Below are 21673 nucleotides of genomic sequence, written 5' to 3'. Positions count from 1 at the left end.
GCCCCAGATCCTTTGTCTTGCCCCTGTGTTTCTCTCTGTCCCCCTTTGCCGCTCCCAGGCTGCGCTGAAGGGTCAGGTTGCAAATACAGGCAGGGTACAGTAGATGTCAGACGCCGGGGGAAACTTCCTAACCGTGCGCTAGTGGGTCTTTGCGGGCGGGGAATGAGAGGACCGAGTCTCCGCTGCCCCTAGCGCCTTTAGTCCTAGAGAACTAGGCTCTGCGCTGAAGAGGGAGCGGGGGCTGCAGGGACCCCCACCTCCAGCGAGGGGGTGGGGAGGAGGGGCCGGCGGGCGGTGCGGAGCCGGGCCCTGGGCGGCAGTCTCTCACTGGTCTCCAGCGCTGCGTCGGTCCCAGCAGCCTCGCGTTGCCAGCGCCGCTCCTCCTCCCTCCCACGATTTGCCAGCGAGCGCGGCTACCGCCCGCGCCCAGAGGAACCGCCGTGGCCAAAACAGCAATTTGTTCCCGAACGAGCGATGCGGAAGGCTCAGCGCCCCCACCCCTCTAGGAGACACAACCGTAGTCAGCAGCATCGGAAAGGAAGGAGTGTCACCCGCTCCACCCACCCCTCATCTGTGACGAGGGCCAAAGCCCCAGGCACCTGTATTAAAATGAGCTGGTGCTTGGGCAGGAAGAAGAGGAAGCGTCCCCCTCCCCCAGTCCCCAGCGTCCCACTCTCTCACATGGGTCCAGGGCTGCACAGTAACCCCTCCCCCAACGACTCATCTTTGCCCCTCCAGGCGACGTTCAAGCGCTCTGCTGAGGAGCGGCTGCAGTTTAGGAATCGGCTCACCTTGAGAGAAAGGATGAGGCTAAGAGGGAAAGCACCCAACTTGAGAACAAGGCTACTTACCCAGGTTCGAATATAGTTCTGCCACTTGCTGTTGTGATTTTCCTTGCATGACTCAATTTTCCCCTCTGTGAAACGGGAACAATAACTACCTCAGAGGGTTGTTAGGAGGATTAAAAGATTAAAGGATGTAGAACAGCGTGTGACATTTGCAACATGTAAATATTATCTGATTTTGGATCTTATGGGAGCCCTGAGAAACATGCAGAGTAGATGCTACTTCCTCTCCATCTCACAAATGAGTAAACAGAGGCAGAGAGAGAGGAGAGACTCGCTCAAGGTAACCAAGGTGGTAAGTGGCTAAGGTTCCAACCCTGACACACTCCCAACCCCAGGTCCAGAGTCTGCCTCACTCCAGCATAGCTGGCTCCCGCTGTGAGGACTCAGAAACAACCCCAGGCTAGCTGTGTGGCACTCACAAGGACTGGTCATCTGGCGTGTGCATCAGATCCAGACGACCCTCCCGTGGAAGCCCAAGTGTTCAGACTTTGAGTCTTCAATCTCCTCCGCCTGTGCTGGTCTTGAACATCAAGCCAAACCATATGCTTTGGGTCAGGGTGAGCAGGCGGTAGACAGAATACGTGGGGTGCCCCAAAGAACCACCATAGCTGAGATCGACTTGGTGTCAAAGCACTGTGCTAAGTGCTTTCCTTGGATTATCCGGTTAACCTTTATCGTAACTCTGTGAGGTAGTCACTGTTATAATTGCCAATTTACAGATGAAAACATCGAGGCGGAGAGGTTAAGATGCACTGCCTCCTCCAGAAGCTCCAGGCACAATGCCTGTGTCACTGTTTTGGTGCTCTGGTCCCCATTTCTGGGAGAAGAAAATATACTAACGTTTATTGAATGTCATGATCACTCTTCTTATCACAGAATGAAACAGCAATGTTTTGGGCTTTAAACCGCTTCCCCCATTGCCCTTCAAAGAATTTGTGTGAAAGTGTGTATGGGGTAGAGATGCAGCCACTGACCCTTTGCTTTGGCCTGGCCTGATTTAAGGTGCCTTTTCCGTCTAGATGAGTGTCTAGATCTCAACCCACTTCACTCTTTCACTTTACCTAGTCCCTCAGGTCTTCCTGCCAGACCTGGCTTATGGTGAGTTCCTTGCCTCCTCCTTCCACCCCCACAACCCCCGCACCCACCCCCCATGCACGCGTGCACACGCGTGCACACACACACACACACACACACACACGCGTGTAGACAACAGGGCACGGCAGGGTGTGTGTGGGGAGGTTAGGGGCCACTGGGCTCCCCACTATAATCTCCTCTTCTTCTCCCCTTTCCCCAGTTCTTGACTCACTGGCCACAGTGGGGAGTCACAGGGAAGGGAAGGTTGAGAAGGAGCCCTGTTCAGAGATAGCTCAGAGCCATTGTCAACAAGGAGAAACTCAGGAGGCTGCGTTTTGGAGCTGCCGTGGGAGGCCTGTGGGAGTATTATCTACAAAAGGAACAAGGAGAGAGAGGAGGGAAGAGCAAAGCAAGAAAAAACCGCTCAAGACACAAAAGATGGAAAAAGCCCCCCTCCCAAGTGCAGGCGGAGTCAGTTGCTGTGTGCAGCCGGTGAGAACAGGTGGCTGTCGAGGAACAGAGTCCAGGGCCCCTCCCGTCTCCTCTCCTCTTCCTACTCTCTCCACCCTCATTCCTGGAGGTCCCCAGGTCTGTCTCTCCTTCTCAGGCTGTGTGGTGTGGTGGGGAATCTCAGGCTTTCAAGTCAAACTAGTCTAGGTTTCAATTCTAGCTCTGCCACTGTGTGACCCTGGGCAGGGATGGGGGACGGGCGCTCATCTCGAAGAGCATTAGTTCCTTCATTTGTGAAATGATCCTTTCTCAGAGGATTGTGGAGAGAGTGAGATGAGCTTAGTAAGTGGTTGTGATTGTTATTGAGAGTCCCCCCGAGCACTTGTCCTGCCCCTGGGTGCTGGGACCCCAGAAATGAGCTCAGCATGAAGCCTCGCTGAAGGTTCCCCATTCCCACCAAAACAAACACACCATTTTGGAATACTCTGAGGCCTCCAGTACTTGGCCGCCCCTCAGCTGTCTCATTCTAGGCCATGCCTTTTCTTTTAGTGGAGGATCCTAGCTAGTGTGAGGAAACCACAGTAAACTTTCTAAAAGGGAATCCTGGATAAGCTATTGTATATCGCATGGCTAGTTAAGTGGAGGAAAGAGATCTGAACCGGGAGTTAACTAGGTTGACAGCAGTTTGCTACCACGCCACAACGCTGGGGTGCCTTGTCCTATCCTTCGGTAAACAGCCTATTAAAAGGGGACGGTGTGGTCGTTTTGATGAGTGCCCACTGTGAACAGCCACAGGACTTCAGGCCGTGGGGATACGCTGCAGTCGACCGTGGGCCCCGCCTGCCGGAAGGCCAGTTTACCAGTCCTGCCTGCAGTCAGCAAGGGAGGGAGTCTGAGAAATCTTCTCAGTCTCTCAACCTGCGTGTTCTAGCAGCACCAGAAAATGGGTTTGTCTGAAATCTAGTTACAGAGAAAGCCTAACTGGGTTAAGTTGAAGAGAGACATAAAAAAGGAGACCTGACTTCTCCCTGGGGAATCAGAGTGGGTGGTATTTGTTCCTGCTGTTTTGACGGCTGTGAAGGGGTGGGGGTGGGGGTGCTGGAGAACAGTTTTGCTGGTGGTGGTGATGGTGCGTGAGTTTCCTCACCCAGAAAAATCCTCAGATAGCGGTTCCCCTTGGTAGGGAGTCACAGACTAGAAACAAAATTCCCTCAGCACCTGTATGGAAACGATGTTCCCTGGCTCTCCTCGGACCCTGCCACAGCCTTTGCTCCCTGTTTGCCCATGTTGGTGCCGTCAGCATCAGGCCTGTGCCACCCAAAGAGCTCAGAAACGGGAGTGGGGGTGGCTTCCTGACAGTTGTCAGGACAAGAGGGCACAGAGCTCACCATGCTGGGGGGATCTGCACTCAGAGGAGAAAAGCGGCAGCAGGAATAGGGTGACTGAAGTATTACTTTTTTATTTTTGGTTAATTTCTCGTTCTATTTTGTTGGTTATTTTTGGTTTTATTTTTATTTTTGGTTAATTAGGTCTGTAAGGCTGGAGATCAGGGAAGTCCTTCATGCACTTTTTAACAGGGCACGAGAGACAGAAAAGTAAAGGAGTTATGGCGAGTGAACATTGAACTAGTCACAGGTTAGCTTGGACACCAGGGTACTGTTGTCAGCACCTGCTTGACACCTACCTTACCACTCCATGAAGTAGTTACCAGTCTCCACTTCCCAGTTCAAGAAGAGGTTCAAAGATGTTACGTTATTTGCCCAAGGTTAGTTGGTCACATAGCTACCAAGTTGTGAAGCCAGAATTAAAATCCAAGTATCGGTCTCAAAAGTCCAGGGTCTTTCTACTCTACCACACTGCCCAGCCACCAGCCCCTGCTGAGCTCTAAGAGCTCTAGTTCCTTCACCTGCAAAGGGGTTGAGGAAAGAGCTGGAACCATTTATCTTTGCCTCAGAACTCAGCACAGTGCCTGGCACCCAGCAGGTGTCTCAGTGTTTGAAGCAAAGAATGTGCGCAGGTGGCTAAAGCCACCAGAAGTCCAGCTTGGCTGACTTTACGGTGTGATGTTCTGCTACCAGCATTATGGTCTGGTACTCTGAACTGGTTAAAATAGTGACAAAACAGCTCCTTGTATCAGTTGCTGACCTTCAAACATGTGCCATCTCGGATACCCATTTCTTCCATTAAGTGTGCTTCCGTACGCATATCATCCTCTCCAGGTGGGATGAATCCTGTAGATCAAGCAAGACAAACCCTCATTTTGTTAGGTCAAATGGCAGGATTTCCAAGGGCAACAAGCCATTACTCTACTGACCTTCTCCAAAGCAGAGGTTCACAGATTGATAACCATGTGTCCTGGCTTTTCTAGGCCACTCCCAACCTAAAGTAGTTTATCCTGTTGTTTCCCATACATACATTCATACTCACAAGACTGTACCCTGGTTTGGGATTCTGAAATACGAGGTCACCCTGTCTATAAACCACTGAGCAAATGCCTGATCACCGCTGGTATGGTTCAAGTTCAAGCACAGGCCCTGCGAGCAGTGTTTCTCCATCATACTCACAGAAGACAGCAAGGCTCTTTCATGCAAGACTATTACCTTGTACTCTTTTATCTGTGTGTGTCAGTTGCCCCAACTAGTTTATCAGCCCCACAGAGGGCTGTGTTTTAGTTATCTTTCTCTCTCCTTAGCTTCCAGCTCAGCAGCTGTACAAAGCACTCCCAAACACTGTTGGTGAGAATCCATGCACCTTTTAAGAGTACTTTATCAATACCTGTATGAGCCAACAACTCCACTCCTAGGAACTGATCCTAAAGGTACACTCTCACATGTAATGAGTGATGTATGTATTATATTGACGAAATATGCTCATTTCATCAATACACATAATAGCAAAAAACTGAAAATCACCATTAGGGACTGGTAAAACTAATTATGATAAATTTATACAATGGGATACTATGCAGCCATAGAAAGAACAAGGTACATTTACGTATACTGACATGGAAAGAGGTCTAAGCAGCATACATTCTTCTGATATATGTATATAAATACAGAAAACCTCTGGAGGGATAAACAAGAAACTTAACAGTGGTTGCCTCTGGGGAGGGAATAAATAGTCCAGAGTGGGATGGAGGCTTACTTTTCATCATATATCCTTTTGAACTATTTTTTTTAAAACCATTTACATATATTGATTTTTCTTCAAACCAAACAAAAACTAGTTATAAAAAGTGAGGACAGGGACTTCCCTGGTGGCGCAGTGGATAAGACTCTGTGCTCCCAACGCAGGGGGCCCAGGTTTGATCCCTGGTCCGGGAACTGGATCCCACATGCATGCCACAACTAAGAGTTTGCATGCCACAACTAAGGAGCCCGTGTGCTGCAAGTAAGACCTGGTGCAACCAAATGAATAAATAAATACTTTAAAAAAAAGTGAGGACAAGTTAAAAAAAAAGCAAATTGCTCAGGAATACACATAATATAATTTCCATTTATGTAAAAGAAAGAAAAAACATATTTGCATGTTTGGATTTAGAAAATTTGTGAAAAGATAAACAAGAAACTTATCAGTGATTTCTTCTAGGGAGTGGGACAAGGTAGGGGAGTATTTTTCACTTTCACATCATGTATCCTTTTGTACCTTTAACAAAATTAGCCTGTATTACTTTTTTAAAAAGTGAATTTAAAAAACTGCCGCAAATAAGGGGCCTACGGAATATTTGATGTTCATAATGAGGCCACGCTAATTTAAATTTTCTCTCTCAAGTGGCACATAACTGACAAAGGTAAACCTGAACTTTCAATCTTATCTCTCAGGCTGGGAAAGGACAGGACATTGATCTCTAAGAGGAAATGGAAAGGGAAGGAGAAATGATGGTTAGGAAGGTTGTCTCTGAACACACAGCAGGAACTGCCCAGGGTACAGAGCCTCCCTCCTCTTGGAAGGAAGAGCTGTTGTGGGGAGCAAAGAATGAGCTGCACAGTTCAAACTTAAGGTAAATCTCACTTCTCTTCACTGAAGAAAGTCAAATGGCAAATTTAGGAGAATATCTACAACGTGAGATCCTAAATGAATTATGGTTTAGACATATCTAAAAAAAAGGTTGTAGGATGCATATAGTATGCTCCCTTTTTTGTAAAAAACAAAACAAAAAATTAAAAGCCTATATATCAGGCTTCTCTGGTGGTACAGTAGTTGGGAATCCGCCTGCCAAGGCAGGGGACACAGGTTTGAGCCCTGGTCTGGGACGATCCCACATGCCGCGGAGCAACTAAGCCCGTGCACCACAGCTACTGAGCCTGTGCTCTAGAGCCTGCGAGCCACAACTACTGAGCCCACATGCCACAACTACTGAGCCCATGTGCCACAACTACTGAAGCCCACACACCTAGAGGCCGTGCTCCACAACAAGAGAAGCCACCGCAGTGAGAAGCCTGCATACCACAAGGAAGACCCAACACAGCCAAAAATAAATAAATTTATTTTTAAAAAAGCCTACATATCTATGTGTATAAGCACATATATGCTTTGAAAAGGTTTATAAGGATATATGCCAAATTATTAACAGTTATTACCCCTGAGGAACAGAATGAAAAAGTGGAAAACTAACTTTTTCCTTTTATATTTCTGTATTATTTGATATTTTAAATGCTACTTTTGTAATTAAAAACAATGTGTAAAAAAAAAGTCATAATTTTCAAACTTTTTGTGGTCATAGAAAAAGTCTTCAAATATTTTTCTATAAGGAGATTTTAACTTCAACTTCAAGGCAGTTTTGACAAACATGTGGCTTCCCATCTGTTTAGGTGGTTAAATACAGTCTTACCTGGATACGGGCATAGACCTCATAATTCTTCAAGGCCACTTCAATCTCTGCATTTCCTATAAAGTGTAGGTAAGCAATTAATCAGAAAAGCAGGGCTTTTTCCTGATACAGCAGGCTGATGGTGATGTTGGATAAATTCCCCCAAATGAGGTGGCCAGCCCCTTAGAAAATGGCTTCCTAGTACTCCTTGACTATTGTTTTCTTTACTGAAAGACACACACACACACACACACACACACACACACTTTTTCTCTCTTTCTTTCTCAATCTGTGCAGCCAACCTGAACCCTGGCAGCTCATCTTCAGCCAAAGAGCTAGGGGAAGCCCTGAGGCAGCTAAGTGTTCTGCACCACTGCCACTTACAGCCTGGGCTTCAGCCTTGAGAGAACAAATGCTGGGGAAGAAAAAGCTCTGCTGTTATTAAATCATAGAGGCTGGGGTGGGTGTGGCACTCTGGCACCAGCACCGCCTGCTACATGCAGGAACCCCGTTACATTGTGATATCCACTACTCCTGTGAAGGGACAGGCAGTGGAAGACAGGGGTGTGGACAGAACCTTTGGTTGCCTGGGTGAGCTGTTGGCAGCTGTGGGTTTTCTGAACTGGTAGGCTCTCCTTCAGAAAGTCACCATTCCCTCTCCTACAGACCTCTTCCCAAGAGGAACCGCTGCATCTGCTCATCCTGGCTTTTACATTTCATTTGGTTCTGAAGGTAAGCAGTGGACAAATGACTTAGGAATTGGACACCCTCATTTAAGCCCCGAACAAGCTGTTCGAGTGACTTTTACCCCATGAGGCCCAAAGAAAAAGAGGTAATGAAATGAAGTCACTTCCTGCTGTGAAACAAACGTGGGACCGTTTATGCAGTTGTTTTTATTTATTCAACTCTAAAGATTGACAGAGGCAATTTTTTGATGGTTAACACCTTAGATTAACACAAATTATATTGCTATAAATTTGGTTCAGGGTCAGAATAGGAATCAGGAAAGAGGGAGAACAACAACAAAAATCTTCAAACACTGAAACGAAGAAAGACTTTTTTTTTCCTTTAATTAAATGCTACTTTCCCATAGACTTCCCTAGACTGGTTTGCAGTCTAAGGTAATAGGAAACAAGGCTGGGGCATTTGGAAGAAACTGCAGGCTAAGCTATGGTGCCAAGCAAGAGGCTGAAACCCCGATCTGAGTGTCAATCTCAGGCATGTTCTGGGAGCACAGGCAGATTCTCAAATGTTTCCTAGTGTTCTTTCCTTTTCACCCATTCAGTTTCCCCTTCTCTGGCTAATCCTGGACAGTACACAACCCCCTCATTGCCTCCCTTGGTCACGTTGTTGTTTACAGGGAACCTGACTGGCAAGTGTGGCTTCTGCTTAGACTGGAAAGGCAGCAAGACCAGCTGCCTGACCCATCTCCTCCTGAAAACCTGGACAGTAGGGGTTGCTGAGGAAGGCCTCTTCAGGCCCCTGAAAGGCCTGCGGTACTGGGAAGAACACTGCGTACCCTTGGGAAACCTGGCAACAGGTGCCGGTGACTCCTGGGGGAAATGGTCAGAATCAATCCATATCACTGGGAAAGGTCAAGGGAAAAAACAGCTTCCCTTCCAAAAAAAAAATGGTAAAGCGGAAATGAGGAGAGAAGAACCAAAATATTTAGAATGGCATTAAAAGTGAAGGCGCAAACTTCTTTCTGTCATTAAATCTAACTACAAGTTTCCTAAAGTCCAGTTACCAAGTTGAATTGTGTGGGATAGAAGAGACAGGCCAGCTGGAATCTCCCTCAAGAGTTCACGGCTTCAGGCTGAGAGGTCCTGGGTTTGCGCTGGGGGAGCCCCTTTTTGAATGAGGGCTTGGGTGGGCCGGGCTCCATGCTGGCTCCAATTCCATTGGTCCCTGCAGAGTGAGTCTGGCCCCGTTCACTAGTGTTTCCTGGCGCCTGGGATGGAGCGCTCTGGTACCTGGAACTGGATGAATACCACGAGCTGTTTCTGTAACGACCCCCACTGTCATGTCGTCCTTGGTTCGTGGGGTCATTGGACTTTGGGCCTTGTGGCCTGTAGCCTTGTCCTCCGCGTCTGTTCCCCGGCAATACCTAAGGATAAAAGAAGACAATGTTCAGAGCACTGTGGCATTAGGGCACCCCGTTTGCTCCAGTTCAGTTTATTGAGGAGTATTCTGAAAGCCTAATAGCGGTAGCCCAGGCTTGGGACTCAGTTCTCTCTTAAAACCCACAGAGTTTGATCAGCCAATCCAATCTAGACACTAATCAGAATTAATAAATCATTCACTATTTACCCCCTGCTTTTCACCCCTATGCTCTTCTCCACTGAAGAGCTTTTCTTTAGCTGGGCAGAAAAGGAGGAAAGAGCATCCTCTGAGGTTGTTACAAGCCCTCAGCTGGGCAAGTATCTTATCACGCGTCTGAATTTTGTAGATCATAAGCCATTTGTAAAGATAATGAACATCTGGAATAATAAAATAAACATCACTATGATCTACTCTGCTATATATCGTGAACCACAGATTAAATCACGCTGCTGTGACATTTAACATACCTTTCACATCACAACCCAGAAAGCTTATGGCATAGCATTTTATTTTTGTCCTCCAATTCCAATGTAATACCAGTCTGAAGAATTACTGACAGCACTGCCTTGGACTGCTCTTATGTATCTCCTTCAAACCAAGGAAAAGGGGCTTCCCTGGTGGCGCAGTGGTTGAGAGTCCGCCTGCCGATGCAGGGGACGCGGGTTCGTGCCCCGGTCCGGGAAGATCCTACATGCCGCGGAGCGGCTGGGCCCGTGAGCCATGGCTGCTGAGCCTGCGTGTCCGGAGCCTGTGCTCCGCGACGGGAGAGGCCACAACAGTGAGAGGCTCGCGTACCGCAGAAAAAAACAAAAAACAAAAAACAACCCAAGGAAAAGAAACTATGGATTATACTTCAACTTTCTAGTGGTGCTGCTTTTCTACTTCAAGATGGGTACATGACTCCCAGTGTGACCAATTACCAGGCAATATACTACTACCTACAAAGCTAGGATCACTGCCAACATCAGAAAGTCAGCAGTCTTGGCGACAGGAAATCTAAACTGGCTGGTGATTTGGAACATACATACCAAATGCTTTCTCTGGAAATAACTGAGGCTGGAGGGATTCAAAATAGGTGTGGAATGGGCATAAAGAGAGGAAGGTAATGTACTGAGCTGTCAGTGTTGAAGCTGTGACAAACTGGCAGCATTTCTTCGTAAGTTGCTCAGTGTGGAAGCTAGGTTACCTCTCGATGAGGCTGGTAGGGCCGGCCACTGGAGTTTGCTGTGGTTGCAAGAGTCTCCCCCGGTGCCGAGTTTTTCTTGTTAGCACTTGTATGGCTGGGAGCAGAGGCACAGGTGGAAGAGGAAGCAGCAGAGGCATCACACAGGCTACTCAAAGACACAGATGTCACCGAGCTACATCGAGATCTGGTTGAATAGCTGTTCTTTGGATGGGACACTGAGACAGAAATGTGAGCGATATGTGGTCAGACGATAGAAGAGCATGGTGGGTAACGTATTCCCTATTTCTCCATCTCACAATGAGCAATTTAGGATAAAGGACTGTCTATCTGAGTATTTGTAAAGATAAGCTTAGAAATAGGTAACGGGAAGGAAAATCTCCCTTCTGCCCTCTTCCTCCACTCCTGCCAAATCCCCACTGCTTTGTAAGTGGCCCATCCCCCCACCAACTAATGACTTCTTGGCGTTTCCTACCACCTAAACTCCTGGCTTTGGCTCCAGCGGCTGACTAAGCCTAGGAACAATAGTACGGGCCATATGTTCGCTTTCCTATGCAAGGAACATTCTAAAGTACAGACTTCAAAAAGAAAGAAAAAGTTAAATAAAAAGCCAAATTCTTTTTTAAAAATTTGAATGAGGCAAGATGAGTTACATATGAACAGAACTAGTCTTTACAACAAATATCTATCTTCCCAAGGCTCTTTCTGCAAAAATAACTCCAAATTCAAAATATCAATCTAGCTGAAAAATACTAATATTTTCAATTCAAGTTTTGTCAGAATTCAACGGTCTAAAAGTACCCCATAGATGTTTTTCCTTGGCTTTAAGCCTGGGCTAATGTTGAACTCACAATCACTGCCCTAGGTCCAACATTTATTTCACTTTCACACCGAGACAGAAAGAACGTAGGAGCCAAGCTCGGGGTCTGGGTTTGACTGATGTGTCGCTACAGGCTCTCACCACAGAGGCACCACCGTGCCCCGCCTCCACACACACCTATTATGCGCTAGGCAAAGCAGGTATTGCTATCTCCACCGAGGAGTAAAATGAGCGGCCCAGTGTAGAGTGCAGAGGCAAGGATTCAAACTTGGTCTGACTCCAGGGCCACGTGCTCTTTATACTATATACCAAACACCTCTCAGCTCAGCAGGAAATGATGAAGAAATATGACCGCAAGTTTAGGGAGCTGGAAAATGCCTAGCCTCAGAGCTCAAAGCATCTGTGTCCACTGACTTATTAAGTATCTCAGAGTTCCTTTTCATAAAAACAAGCAAACAAACCAAAACCCAAGAGGGACTGAGGAAGAATCAGGGGAGAAGCCAATCGGCACTTCAGTTTCTAGTTAGTAGAGGGTGGTCTTCTCATCACCATCTCCGGCGCCCTGAATCTCTCAGCACCTCACCTTGTCCAAATGAATCTATGTTCTTCTTTAGGGTCTCTACATCACAGGTGAATCGGGCCACTCGTCCCAGATCCTCGTCATATTTACGTTCACTAACAAAGTGCTGGAGAAAAGACAAAGAAAAGCCTCCAGTGAGACAAACAATATATGTGGGATTTATAGCTTGCTGTAAACAGATGAAACAATTACTTTCAATTGTTTTCTTTTTGTGCTTCAAAGTTCATTACCTACATGGCCATCATATTACCAATGCTGGGTGATGGACAAAATTCAGTCATTTTCCTTAAGGGCCCGAAGATAAGTCCATTTGGGAGCTTTATGAAATGCTAATGGTCATTAGGTGAAAATCAAGAGAAACTCTGGAGAAAGAAGGAACTCATGATGGAGGACCACCTTTCTCTCCACTGTTAGCTACTCTCCCCATTGTTCCATTTTATACACAGGCAGAGGCAGCGGAAATGCTCATAAGTTACAACAATGATTCCTTAATTTAAATAGATGATTTGGTGTTCTCTAATATAAACTTCCTTAGTAAACCCACTTCAACCGCTTTATACAGTAGGATTTTTTAGTCCTTGTAATAGGAACAATTTCTTGAGATGGAAAATCATTCATGTGAAAAGTCAGCTTTGCAAATGAGAAGAGTTTGTGCTGCAAGTAATTTAATCCTTTTAAGCAGACTGAGCTGAGAAGTAACCATCCCCTTGGGTCAAAAACTAACTATACTATAGAAATAGCGGGGCTAGAAACATGTCAGGAATAAAGTGCTTCTGGGGGTCTATTTCAACAAACCATTTCTAAGGTAGTCTGGAATCATTTTTTCAGATGTACAAGAGAGTAAGAAAGAAAAGTTAAAGGCCTAGATATAATTTAGAAGAACTGAACTCAGAGCAGTTCTCTAACCGGGGGTGGCCTAATTCCACTTTGGATTTTCAAGGGGTGGAATCAAGTGCATCAGAATCCTCGGGCTGCACCGAGAAGCAATAAACGGGAGAGGAGAAATGAAAATTACCTCTGGGACTTGAAGTCCTAAAGCTTCAGAGTATACTGTGACTTAGGAAACCACAAGAATCTCTATAACAAAGCCTTCAGACATGTAATATCAGTCTGAGATTAATTCTGAAACACATTCTAGGGTTTCCTGAGCCAAAGACATAACAGGAATGACGGAAATAAAATGATCTGGAAATAAGACATTTAAATTGCACAGCACCCACTTCAGTACACTGAAAACGTGGAGAGAAACAGATCCTTAGTCAGCCTGCAGAAATATTTCTAGCAGCTCTTCAACCACGTGGGAAGGGGAACAGATGAAGCCTGTGAGAGCCAGAATTCTTATCTAATTCCAAAGGGGTTTCTGGCTTCTCCCAGATAGTTGAATGAGACTGACTGGCATCAGTGCGAGGAAGACTTTCTACAAAATTTAGCAATATAGTCTTAGTTAATCAGAAAACGGTAATTTAAAACTTGCATTGTTGATTTCACTATTTCTCCCCAATATAGACTAAGGGGAAGGAGTGAGAGAATAATAACGCGACATAGGTTTGTGTGAAAGACTGGGTCAGGATGGTAACAGGGATGCCTGTAAGGTCTCAGATGATCTTCCATCTATGCTTTTATTTTACAAAGGCTGTTATATAGCCTCCCCAGCATGTATTCCTCTTAAATATGGCAATAAATCTCACACGTTCAGAAAGAGCAGAGTTAGGGCACAGGAGCAGAGAAGGCCATACAGTTCACGGTTTAGAAACAATTAATTAGAATGTCAGTGTCCACAACTACCCATGAGTAACCCAACCTCTCTCACGTTCCCATCTTAGTCTCAGAAACACTGTTCTTTATATAAGAATTTAAGACATCTGAGTGTGGAATCCAAGTAATCTTTATAAACAGTTTACAATATAATCAACACCTCAAATTGCTCATTTTTCTCTCATAAAATCAGAATTGACCAACCAACTATTTAACTATCTACTGAACACCTATTGTGTGCCAAGGCATTGTGCCAGGGCACTGGAGACACAGCAGTTCCTGTCACTGTAAAGTTCACTATCGAGTGGGAAAGGCAGATTAATCAAATGCACATACAATTATAAGTGTGCTAGGAAGGCACAAAACAGGGGGGACACGTCAGGAAAGTCAGGAAGGATGAGGTCAGGAGTGAGATGTGTGCTGGGAGTGGCAGGGGGAGGGAAAAGAATGTTCTGGACAGATGGAAAAGCATGTGCAGCAGCCCTCACAGGAGGGAACAGGGTATGCCTGTGGAAAGGAGAGCGAGTACGGCTGGAGCAGAGGGGACAAGGGGGATGCTGTGCAAAGCACGGCAGAAGGGCCAGACCATACAGAGCCCTACAGGCCGTTAAGGATTATAGCCTATCCTGAAAGCAACGGGAAGTTTGAAGTAAGTTCTGTAATGCGAGGGACAGATATGAAGGGGTGGGGAGGCCAGGGCAGTGGCAAAGAGGAGGAGTGGAATCAGTTAGGAGGCTACCACAAAGTCCAAGCAAGAGATCACTGTAGCTTGATCATGATGGTGGTGGTGGAGACAAAGGGAAAAGGTCAGATCCGAGATTGCGCTGAAGGTCAAAGGGACAGGGTCTGCTGATAGACTGAACTGTGGGAAAAGGAGAGATTCCCTAAAGTTTCCAGCTTGGACACTGGATAGATGACAGTACCATTTACAGAGAGAGGGAAAGGGCCAGGAAAAGGGCCAGGTTTGGGAAGAGGAGATCACGAGTTAAATATATTAGATACAGCACTTTAGTCCCTGAGGGTAAGAAGAAAGGCAGAAAGGAGAAGGAGGTTCTACCTTGATATCAGCTCTGAGCTCAACCAACTGCTCCTCTGACATCCGAACAGCCACATCAGTCATCTTCTTTAGAAGTTCGGCTTTCTTCTGACGGCTGAGCAAAATTTCCACTGTAGAGGAAAGGGAGCATGACTCTTACGGTCTGCTAAATAGGACAAAGAAGAACTAGAAGTATAGGCCTTGCAGGATGTACTTGGACAGCCAAAGGCTTAGCTGCCCACCCATCCAGAAAGTGAAAATACCAAAGGTCCAGTTTCCACCTTCTTGAGGGACTCTGAAGGCAGTTTACATGGTAAATGCTTTTTATGAATCATAAAGACTCATACATCACTTGTCATTTCTCTTTCTCCTCTTCCCACTTAAAAAAATTTTATCAAGACGCATATAAATTAAAACAAAAATATGCACAAGGTAAAGAATACATCTAGAATAAATGGGTATAAAATGAAAAATAAAACCGTCCCTCCTACTTCTGACTTCCAGAGGAAACCACTGGTAACAATTTCTTATATATACTTTCCATTATACTCTCTGCATATACAATCTCTCTCTTTTTTCCCCTCACAATGGTCCCTCCTTTACCTTCGCTAGTTTTACTTACTATGTCTTGAAGTTCATTCCTTAGTAATACATTCGATTCCCCTCACTCTGTTTAATAGCCACCTAGTATTCTACTATGTGGATATACAACAATTATTTACCAAGTTCCCTAATGATGGACATTAGATTATTTACAGCCTTTCAAGAAGCATCTTCTCTGGCTTGCTCCCAGATGTGTAACTCAGGTATGGCCATGAAGAATGACAGACAATAAACATTCTCTCAGAGGAGGAAGCCAGGGGTTACAGAGGACAAAGGGCAAAAGAAATTCTCTCAGGAAGCAGATCTAGGGGCTGCCAAATGAACCAAGGAACGTTCTCTACCACTGGGGCAGGGACTCTACTATTCCTGTCCAGTAAGCTTTGATCATTGCATGTCCAAGTGGGAATTTTTACTATAATTATCCTCTTCTCTCCCTATCTATGTAATAACGTTTCTTTCAGTTTATGGAATGCCAGACCACAATATACCATAACCAGAGCTGTTGGAAGATCTGAAACTACCCAGAAGTCCTGGACTTTCAGCTGAATACGTGAACTAGAGGAGACTGTGGAGGTGTTGCCATCAAGAAGGAGGTGAGTGTGTTCTCATTTTGGAAAAAAGAGGACTGCAGGGTAGCTGAGGGGTAGACTGTAGCAAAGACTGTTAGTGACTGAATATCCATTCTCCTCTATCAGAAGTCTAATGTTGTTGGGTACCAATGTGCTTAGGTAAAAAAAAAGCTACATTTCCTGGCTTTGCTACACATAACTGTATCATGTGGTATAGTTTGGCCGTTGAGATCTAAGCAGAATTCAGAGGCGAGGCTTACTAGAAAGCTCTCTAAAGGAGTCTTAGCCTGCATGTAACATTTTGCCCTTCCCTGACTAGAGCCGTAGGATGTATATTTTGACCATAAGCACAATGTAAGGATGGCTGGGGAGAAGGATAGAGAAGCCTGGGTCCCTCATATCATTTTTTTTTTTTTTTTTTTTTTTGCGGTACGCGGGCCTCTCACTGTTGCGGCCTCTCCCGTTGCAGAGCACAGGCTCCGGACGTGCAGGCTCAGCGGCCATGGCTCACGGGCCCAGCTGCTCCGCGGCATGTGGGATCTTCCCGGACTGGGGCACGAACCCGTGTCCCCTGCATCGGCAGGCGGACTCTCAACCACTGAGCCACCAGGGAAGCCCAGGACTTGGTTTTTATTCTGATTTAACTTTAGTAGCTGTAATTGCACGAAACCTAGTTCTTATTTATTTAAATAGTAGTATCAAGGATATCTAGACACCACTGTGCGTTTAAATGCCATTTTTCGTTTTGTAGACTTAACTGATAATTGGCCTTATTTGTGTGTTTCATCTGAAAACTCAGAGTTTTCCCTGAGTTCTTATATTTTGAAAGCACTAAAAGGTTTACACTAACAGAGATGGATAAATGCTAATATTTAATCTAAGGAAGGTTAAAATTTGCTTTGTTACCCAGAGCATTTTTTTTTGAAGGAGGAATTTTCATTTGTTTATTTATTTTATTTTTTTTGGCTGCGTTGGGTCTTTGTTGCTGTGTTTGGGCTTTCTCTAGTTGCGGTGAGTGGGAGCTACTCTTCGTTGCACTGCGTGGGCTTCTCATTGTGGTAGCTTCTCTTGTTGCAGAGCACGGGCTCTAGGTGCTCGGGCTTCAGGAGTTGTGGCTCGCAGGCTCTGGACCACAGGCTCAGTAGTTGTGGCGCGTGGGCTTAGTTGCTCCGCGGCATGTGGGATCTTCCCAGACCAGGGCTCGAACCCATGTCCCCTGCATTGGCAGGCGGACTCTCAACCACTGTGCCACCAGGGAAGTCCCCTCATATCATTTTGGAGATGCCCTACAGCCCTGGACTGCTTACCTCTGGACCTTTCATTTCATGAGAGAAAAAGAAGCTCACATTTCTTTAGGCCATTCCATGGCATGCAGTCAAACTCAATTCCTAACTTATACACAGAATCCTGTAACCTACTGAGAAACTAGCCAAATTTACGTGAGAAAAAAATAGAATTTTTAAAGAGCTACATCAGGTGTAAAGCTGAATGTGTTTAGCAAGTTTACTTAGTCCAATTTGCCACACATATGCCACCCATGGGCTGCTCATGCCCATGTCTGGTTAACCGATAAGGGCACACTTTCCCAGTAAGTTAGGAATATGCATACAAAAGTTTCTCAATACAAAGGCCCAACAAATACAAATGATCTGTTGGTCTGGCTCCCAAGATAAAACCTATTTGCCATTTGTATCAAATTCACTTTCTCTCAGCTCCAGCATTCTAGGATTCTAAGATAAAATTACAGATCTCAAGATGTGTCAAGTAAAGATTTCTACACATATCATATAACTCAGAGGGCCTAATTATATGACCTTGGACAACTCACATTTTTCCAAGGAACTTGTTTCTTCGTTTATGAAATGAAAAAAATAAAACAAAATAAAATCCAAAAACCTAACTCTCCCATAAGGTTGATATTAACATAACATATGAATGAGTGTGAAAAAACTCTCAATTGTGAAGTACTATGAACGTATAATTAATAAACTATAATATGTAAAGAAAAGAAACACCTTTTTGATATTATTGGTAAATGAGTAATTACATTAGTGTCATTGAGAACTAAGATTTTTAGCATGAGAGAGGTGGACTGTATTTGATAATTGATTGACCATGAATTGATAACTGGTTGAGGCTGGGTGCTGGGGGTTAATTATATTAGCCTCTCTATTTGAAATATGTTCAAAATTTTCTATAAAAGATGTATTTTAAAAAGCACCTTCGGACTTCCCTGATGGTGCAGTGGTTAAGAATCCGCCTGCCAGTGCAGGGGACACGGGTTCAAGCCCTGGTCCGGGAAGATCTCACATGCTGCGGAGCAACTAAGCCCGTGCGCCACAACTACTGAGCCTGCCCTCTAGAGCCTGCGAGCCACAACAACTGAGCCCACGCGCCCTGGAACCCACGTACCGTAACTAATGAGCCCACGCACTCTAGGGTCCACCTGCTGCAACTACTGAAGCCCGCGCGCCTAGAGCCCATGCTCCGCAACAAGAGAAGCCACCGCAATGAGAAGCCCGCACACTGCAATGAAAAGTAGCCCCTGCTCACCACAACTAGAGAAAGCCCGCGCTCAGCAACAAAGACCCAATGTAGCAAAAAAAAAAAAAAAAAAAAAAGCACCTTCTTCTCAACAGTTAAGGACTATGTCTTTTTTTTTTTTTTTTTAGGGGCTATGTCTTCTTACTAATTTTATTTTCTCTGAAACTTCAATTTCAAAAAGAGAACACATAGGTACAAGAATGGACTGAAACTGTCACCGGAAATTTCAGGATATACCACTCAATTTAAATGAAATCTCACCTCTGAAAAACAATGGATAGCATCTCTGTTATATACTTAAAATTTCATTAAAATGGATCAAAACTGAACTCAGCTCAGTGCTTCAAAGCTGCCTCCTCTGGCCCATGACCACAGACACAAATGATTTAATTGTGAGTCATCATCTCAACCTATTTCCATTCTCACCAGTTTGAGAGTCGGTTAAAAGAAACAACCTTCCTAATTACAAATCTGGCATTCAATGCACGAAGGAAAAACTGTTGAAAAGTTCCAAATCAATGCCATTGTACAAGGTGCAGTTGGCATTCCTTTCTTTTCATATAGCTGTGTATCTTTAACCTAACCCTTAATAGAATGACAAAAAACAGATATCTCGTTCTTCTGTATAAAACCCCACAAATTATCCAAGTTAGACTATTCCTCCAGACTCCATTTTAGTAAGCTTTCAAAGAACCCTCGTCATGGGTATCCTGAACCTTCAATTAATTGACTTTTTCCCTACCCAATGATAACAGACACTGAGTGAGGTTTCTACAACCTGAGAAAACAAAGGAAGTTCTGAGAGAGGTAATGACAGGAAGGTATACACTAATTGTAGGCAACCTGGTGACGTCTCCTCTGAACATGCCAAAGGTTTTTTTCCAAGTAGAAAGAAATCCAATGGAATTGTTCAATCACTGGAGGAAAAAACAAAGTAAAACCCAGGCACCTGCAAGATACTTTATTTTCCTTAATTCCCTTAATTGGTGCTGTGGTGGCAGACATCATGAAGTAGTCTCTGAACTCTATATTCAAAATATTAAAATTTGGCACTATTGAAAAACAGGCTCTTGTAAAGTTGTTTCACCTGAAAGGATTCCTATGCCAGCATGGTACAACTGCTCAAGACTGTTTAACCAAATATATAAACTCTTATTGTGGCATCTATATTGAGCTTTCGTTATGGGGGTTGAGAGGCAGGTAATAGCTTTAAGAAAGATCAGTCTTACTTGCTTCAGCTTTCACTTTGTCCATTTCAGCAAGCAATGCCACTTCTCGATCCATTAAACTAGGAAGGGATGACAAAGGGAAAAAAGGTTTGATCAGAAACTCAAACAGGAACACAGCACATTGTTAATAGTGGAGAAAGACTTATGAGTTTGTTCCCTAAAAGCATACTACAAAATAAACACTGTATATACCACATGAAAATCCTATCTCACCCTCAGCAAAGACTGTTTGAAAGATTCCAATAAAGAAACCTAATTCCCTTTTATTTCTCTATATTACAGTAAACCAGTAGCTACTCATCTAAGAGTTGAGAACCAGTAGATGGCAGTAGCAAGCTACAAAACATTTCTTGGTAAGTTGTGCTAAAGCGGAAGTCCTCATGGAAATTACATATTTCTACATGTGTGCATACTTTTTATTTTATATTTTGGTCTATAAAATTGGACAGCTTTGCTTCTAATGAATTTTTACCAGGCAACACTCCTGCTAGGGCAGGATAAATTTACCCACGATTAGGATTTATAGCTCTTCAACATTTTAGCACAGTTGCACCAAGTCCACTGGTGCTTTAGTCTTAAGAATGCAGAGTAGTTAAAAGACATACATATACTGTGCTGGTTTCAGGTAAACGTTTAATAGTAATCCAGAAAAGATGGAATCAAAGGTTTCTGGAAGGCTTTTTACAGAAAAAGAACATTAAATGGTCAATTAGAATTTTCTCCACTGCAAATGTAAACGGTTTGTATGGGAAAGCTTTTCTATGTTCTTAGATAAGAGCCCACCACCTTCAGCGAACATATAAAGAAATAATAGGCTGCCCTAGGATTAAACCTCTGGATGAAAATAATTTTCCTTACCATATCAGTTTTGCTTAGCGGTGGCAAACAAACAAAACCCCAAAAACAAAAACACAAAACTAAAACTTTAATACCTGCACACACAGGAAATGTTCCAAATCTCTTCATATTTGAAATTCATTCTAATTTCTCCTTTTGAGTGGGAATATAACTACAGCGTTAATAAAAGTTCTCTTCTTGTTTCTGGTTGTAAAACTAATCACACACATATGCATATATATATATGTATATATAGACACACACACACACACATATAGACACACACACACACACAGTCTAATTCAATTTAGCTCAATATGTTGTTATGCTGGCACAAAGTAGTTAATATGGAGACTATAGTGAGATATACAAAAAAGTATAAGGCAGGGACATTTCCTCAAGGAGCAAAATCTGTTACAGTAAAGTGCTGGAGAACACAGGTTTGATAATCATTACGCATGATGTTAATACACAGACTTGTAAAGAAACAAATTTGGCTGGCATTATTAATCCCAAAGCACCAGACTAGAGAGAAGATACAACTATTGTGATAGGGTAGCAATACTTTTGCTAAGAAAGCATTCCCCAAACCTTGGCAAATATTTTGCTCCAAGAACTCTAGCAGCATTTGGAATACCTAAAAGGCAAAACAGAAGCACATCTGAGACAGGAGCTACCAGGCTTCGAGTTTATCATTACCTCTTCTGCCGCTGAATCACCTTAAGATGCAGACACTGTGTCCATCAGATGACAAATTTGTCTCTGACAAAGCTTGTAAAATGTTTATTAAAAGAGCTCAGCAAACAAGTAAGACTTTTGCAGCTTAACAACCTTTATTATGAAAAAGTAGAATGTCACATGATACTTTTTCAGCAAGGAAAAAAGTTCTGCACTGTCACAATAAGACTTTTTTGTGTCAGTATGAGCTACTACATCGCGATGGTACTTTTTTTTCCCTGCAAGAATGATTAGCATCCATTTACATAACCTTTGTCTCTTGAATAACTCATTTCTTAAGAAATTCACAGGGCAGTGTGTGAGCAACCGTATGACCACATCAATTAAAAACGAAACAAAAGCTTACCCTTTCATGCCAAAAAAACACTGAAAAGCAGTAAGCACTTCTATTTCTTTTTGTTTGTCATGTTACCATCTATTGATAACACCTACTGAAAGGTCCTGTGATGTCAGCCAAGCATTAAACAGAGGAATCTATTGGCTAACTGTTGGGA

General features: G+C 44.1%; 1 protein-coding gene across 1 annotated transcript in view; it reads right to left on the bottom strand.

The window, feature by feature from the left end:
• Window positions 1-8046: 8046 nt before the first annotated feature.
• SPATS2 (spermatogenesis associated serine rich 2) overlaps window positions 8047-21673 on the bottom strand; it is a 75990-nt gene continuing 62363 nt past the window's right edge. Inside the window, exons 8-12 of the mRNA XM_060024716.1 lie at window positions 19605-19663; window positions 14681-14790; window positions 11872-11974; window positions 10472-10686; window positions 8047-9289 (exon numbers count right to left, since the gene is read on the bottom strand). Of these exons, the coding sequence (XP_059880699.1) occupies window positions 8978-9289; window positions 10472-10686; window positions 11872-11974; window positions 14681-14790; window positions 19605-19663 (799 nt within the window). The 3' untranslated portion in view covers window positions 8047-8977. The remainder of the gene's footprint in view (window positions 9290-10471; window positions 10687-11871; window positions 11975-14680; window positions 14791-19604; window positions 19664-21673) is intronic.

Source organism: Delphinus delphis, chromosome 11 (assembly GCF_949987515.2).
Source record: "Delphinus delphis chromosome 11, mDelDel1.2, whole genome shotgun sequence".
NCBI lineage: Eukaryota > Metazoa > Chordata > Mammalia > Artiodactyla > Delphinidae > Delphinus > Delphinus delphis.
The sequence above is the reverse complement of the archived record's forward strand: the minus strand, read 5'-3'. Positions and strand labels throughout refer to the sequence as shown.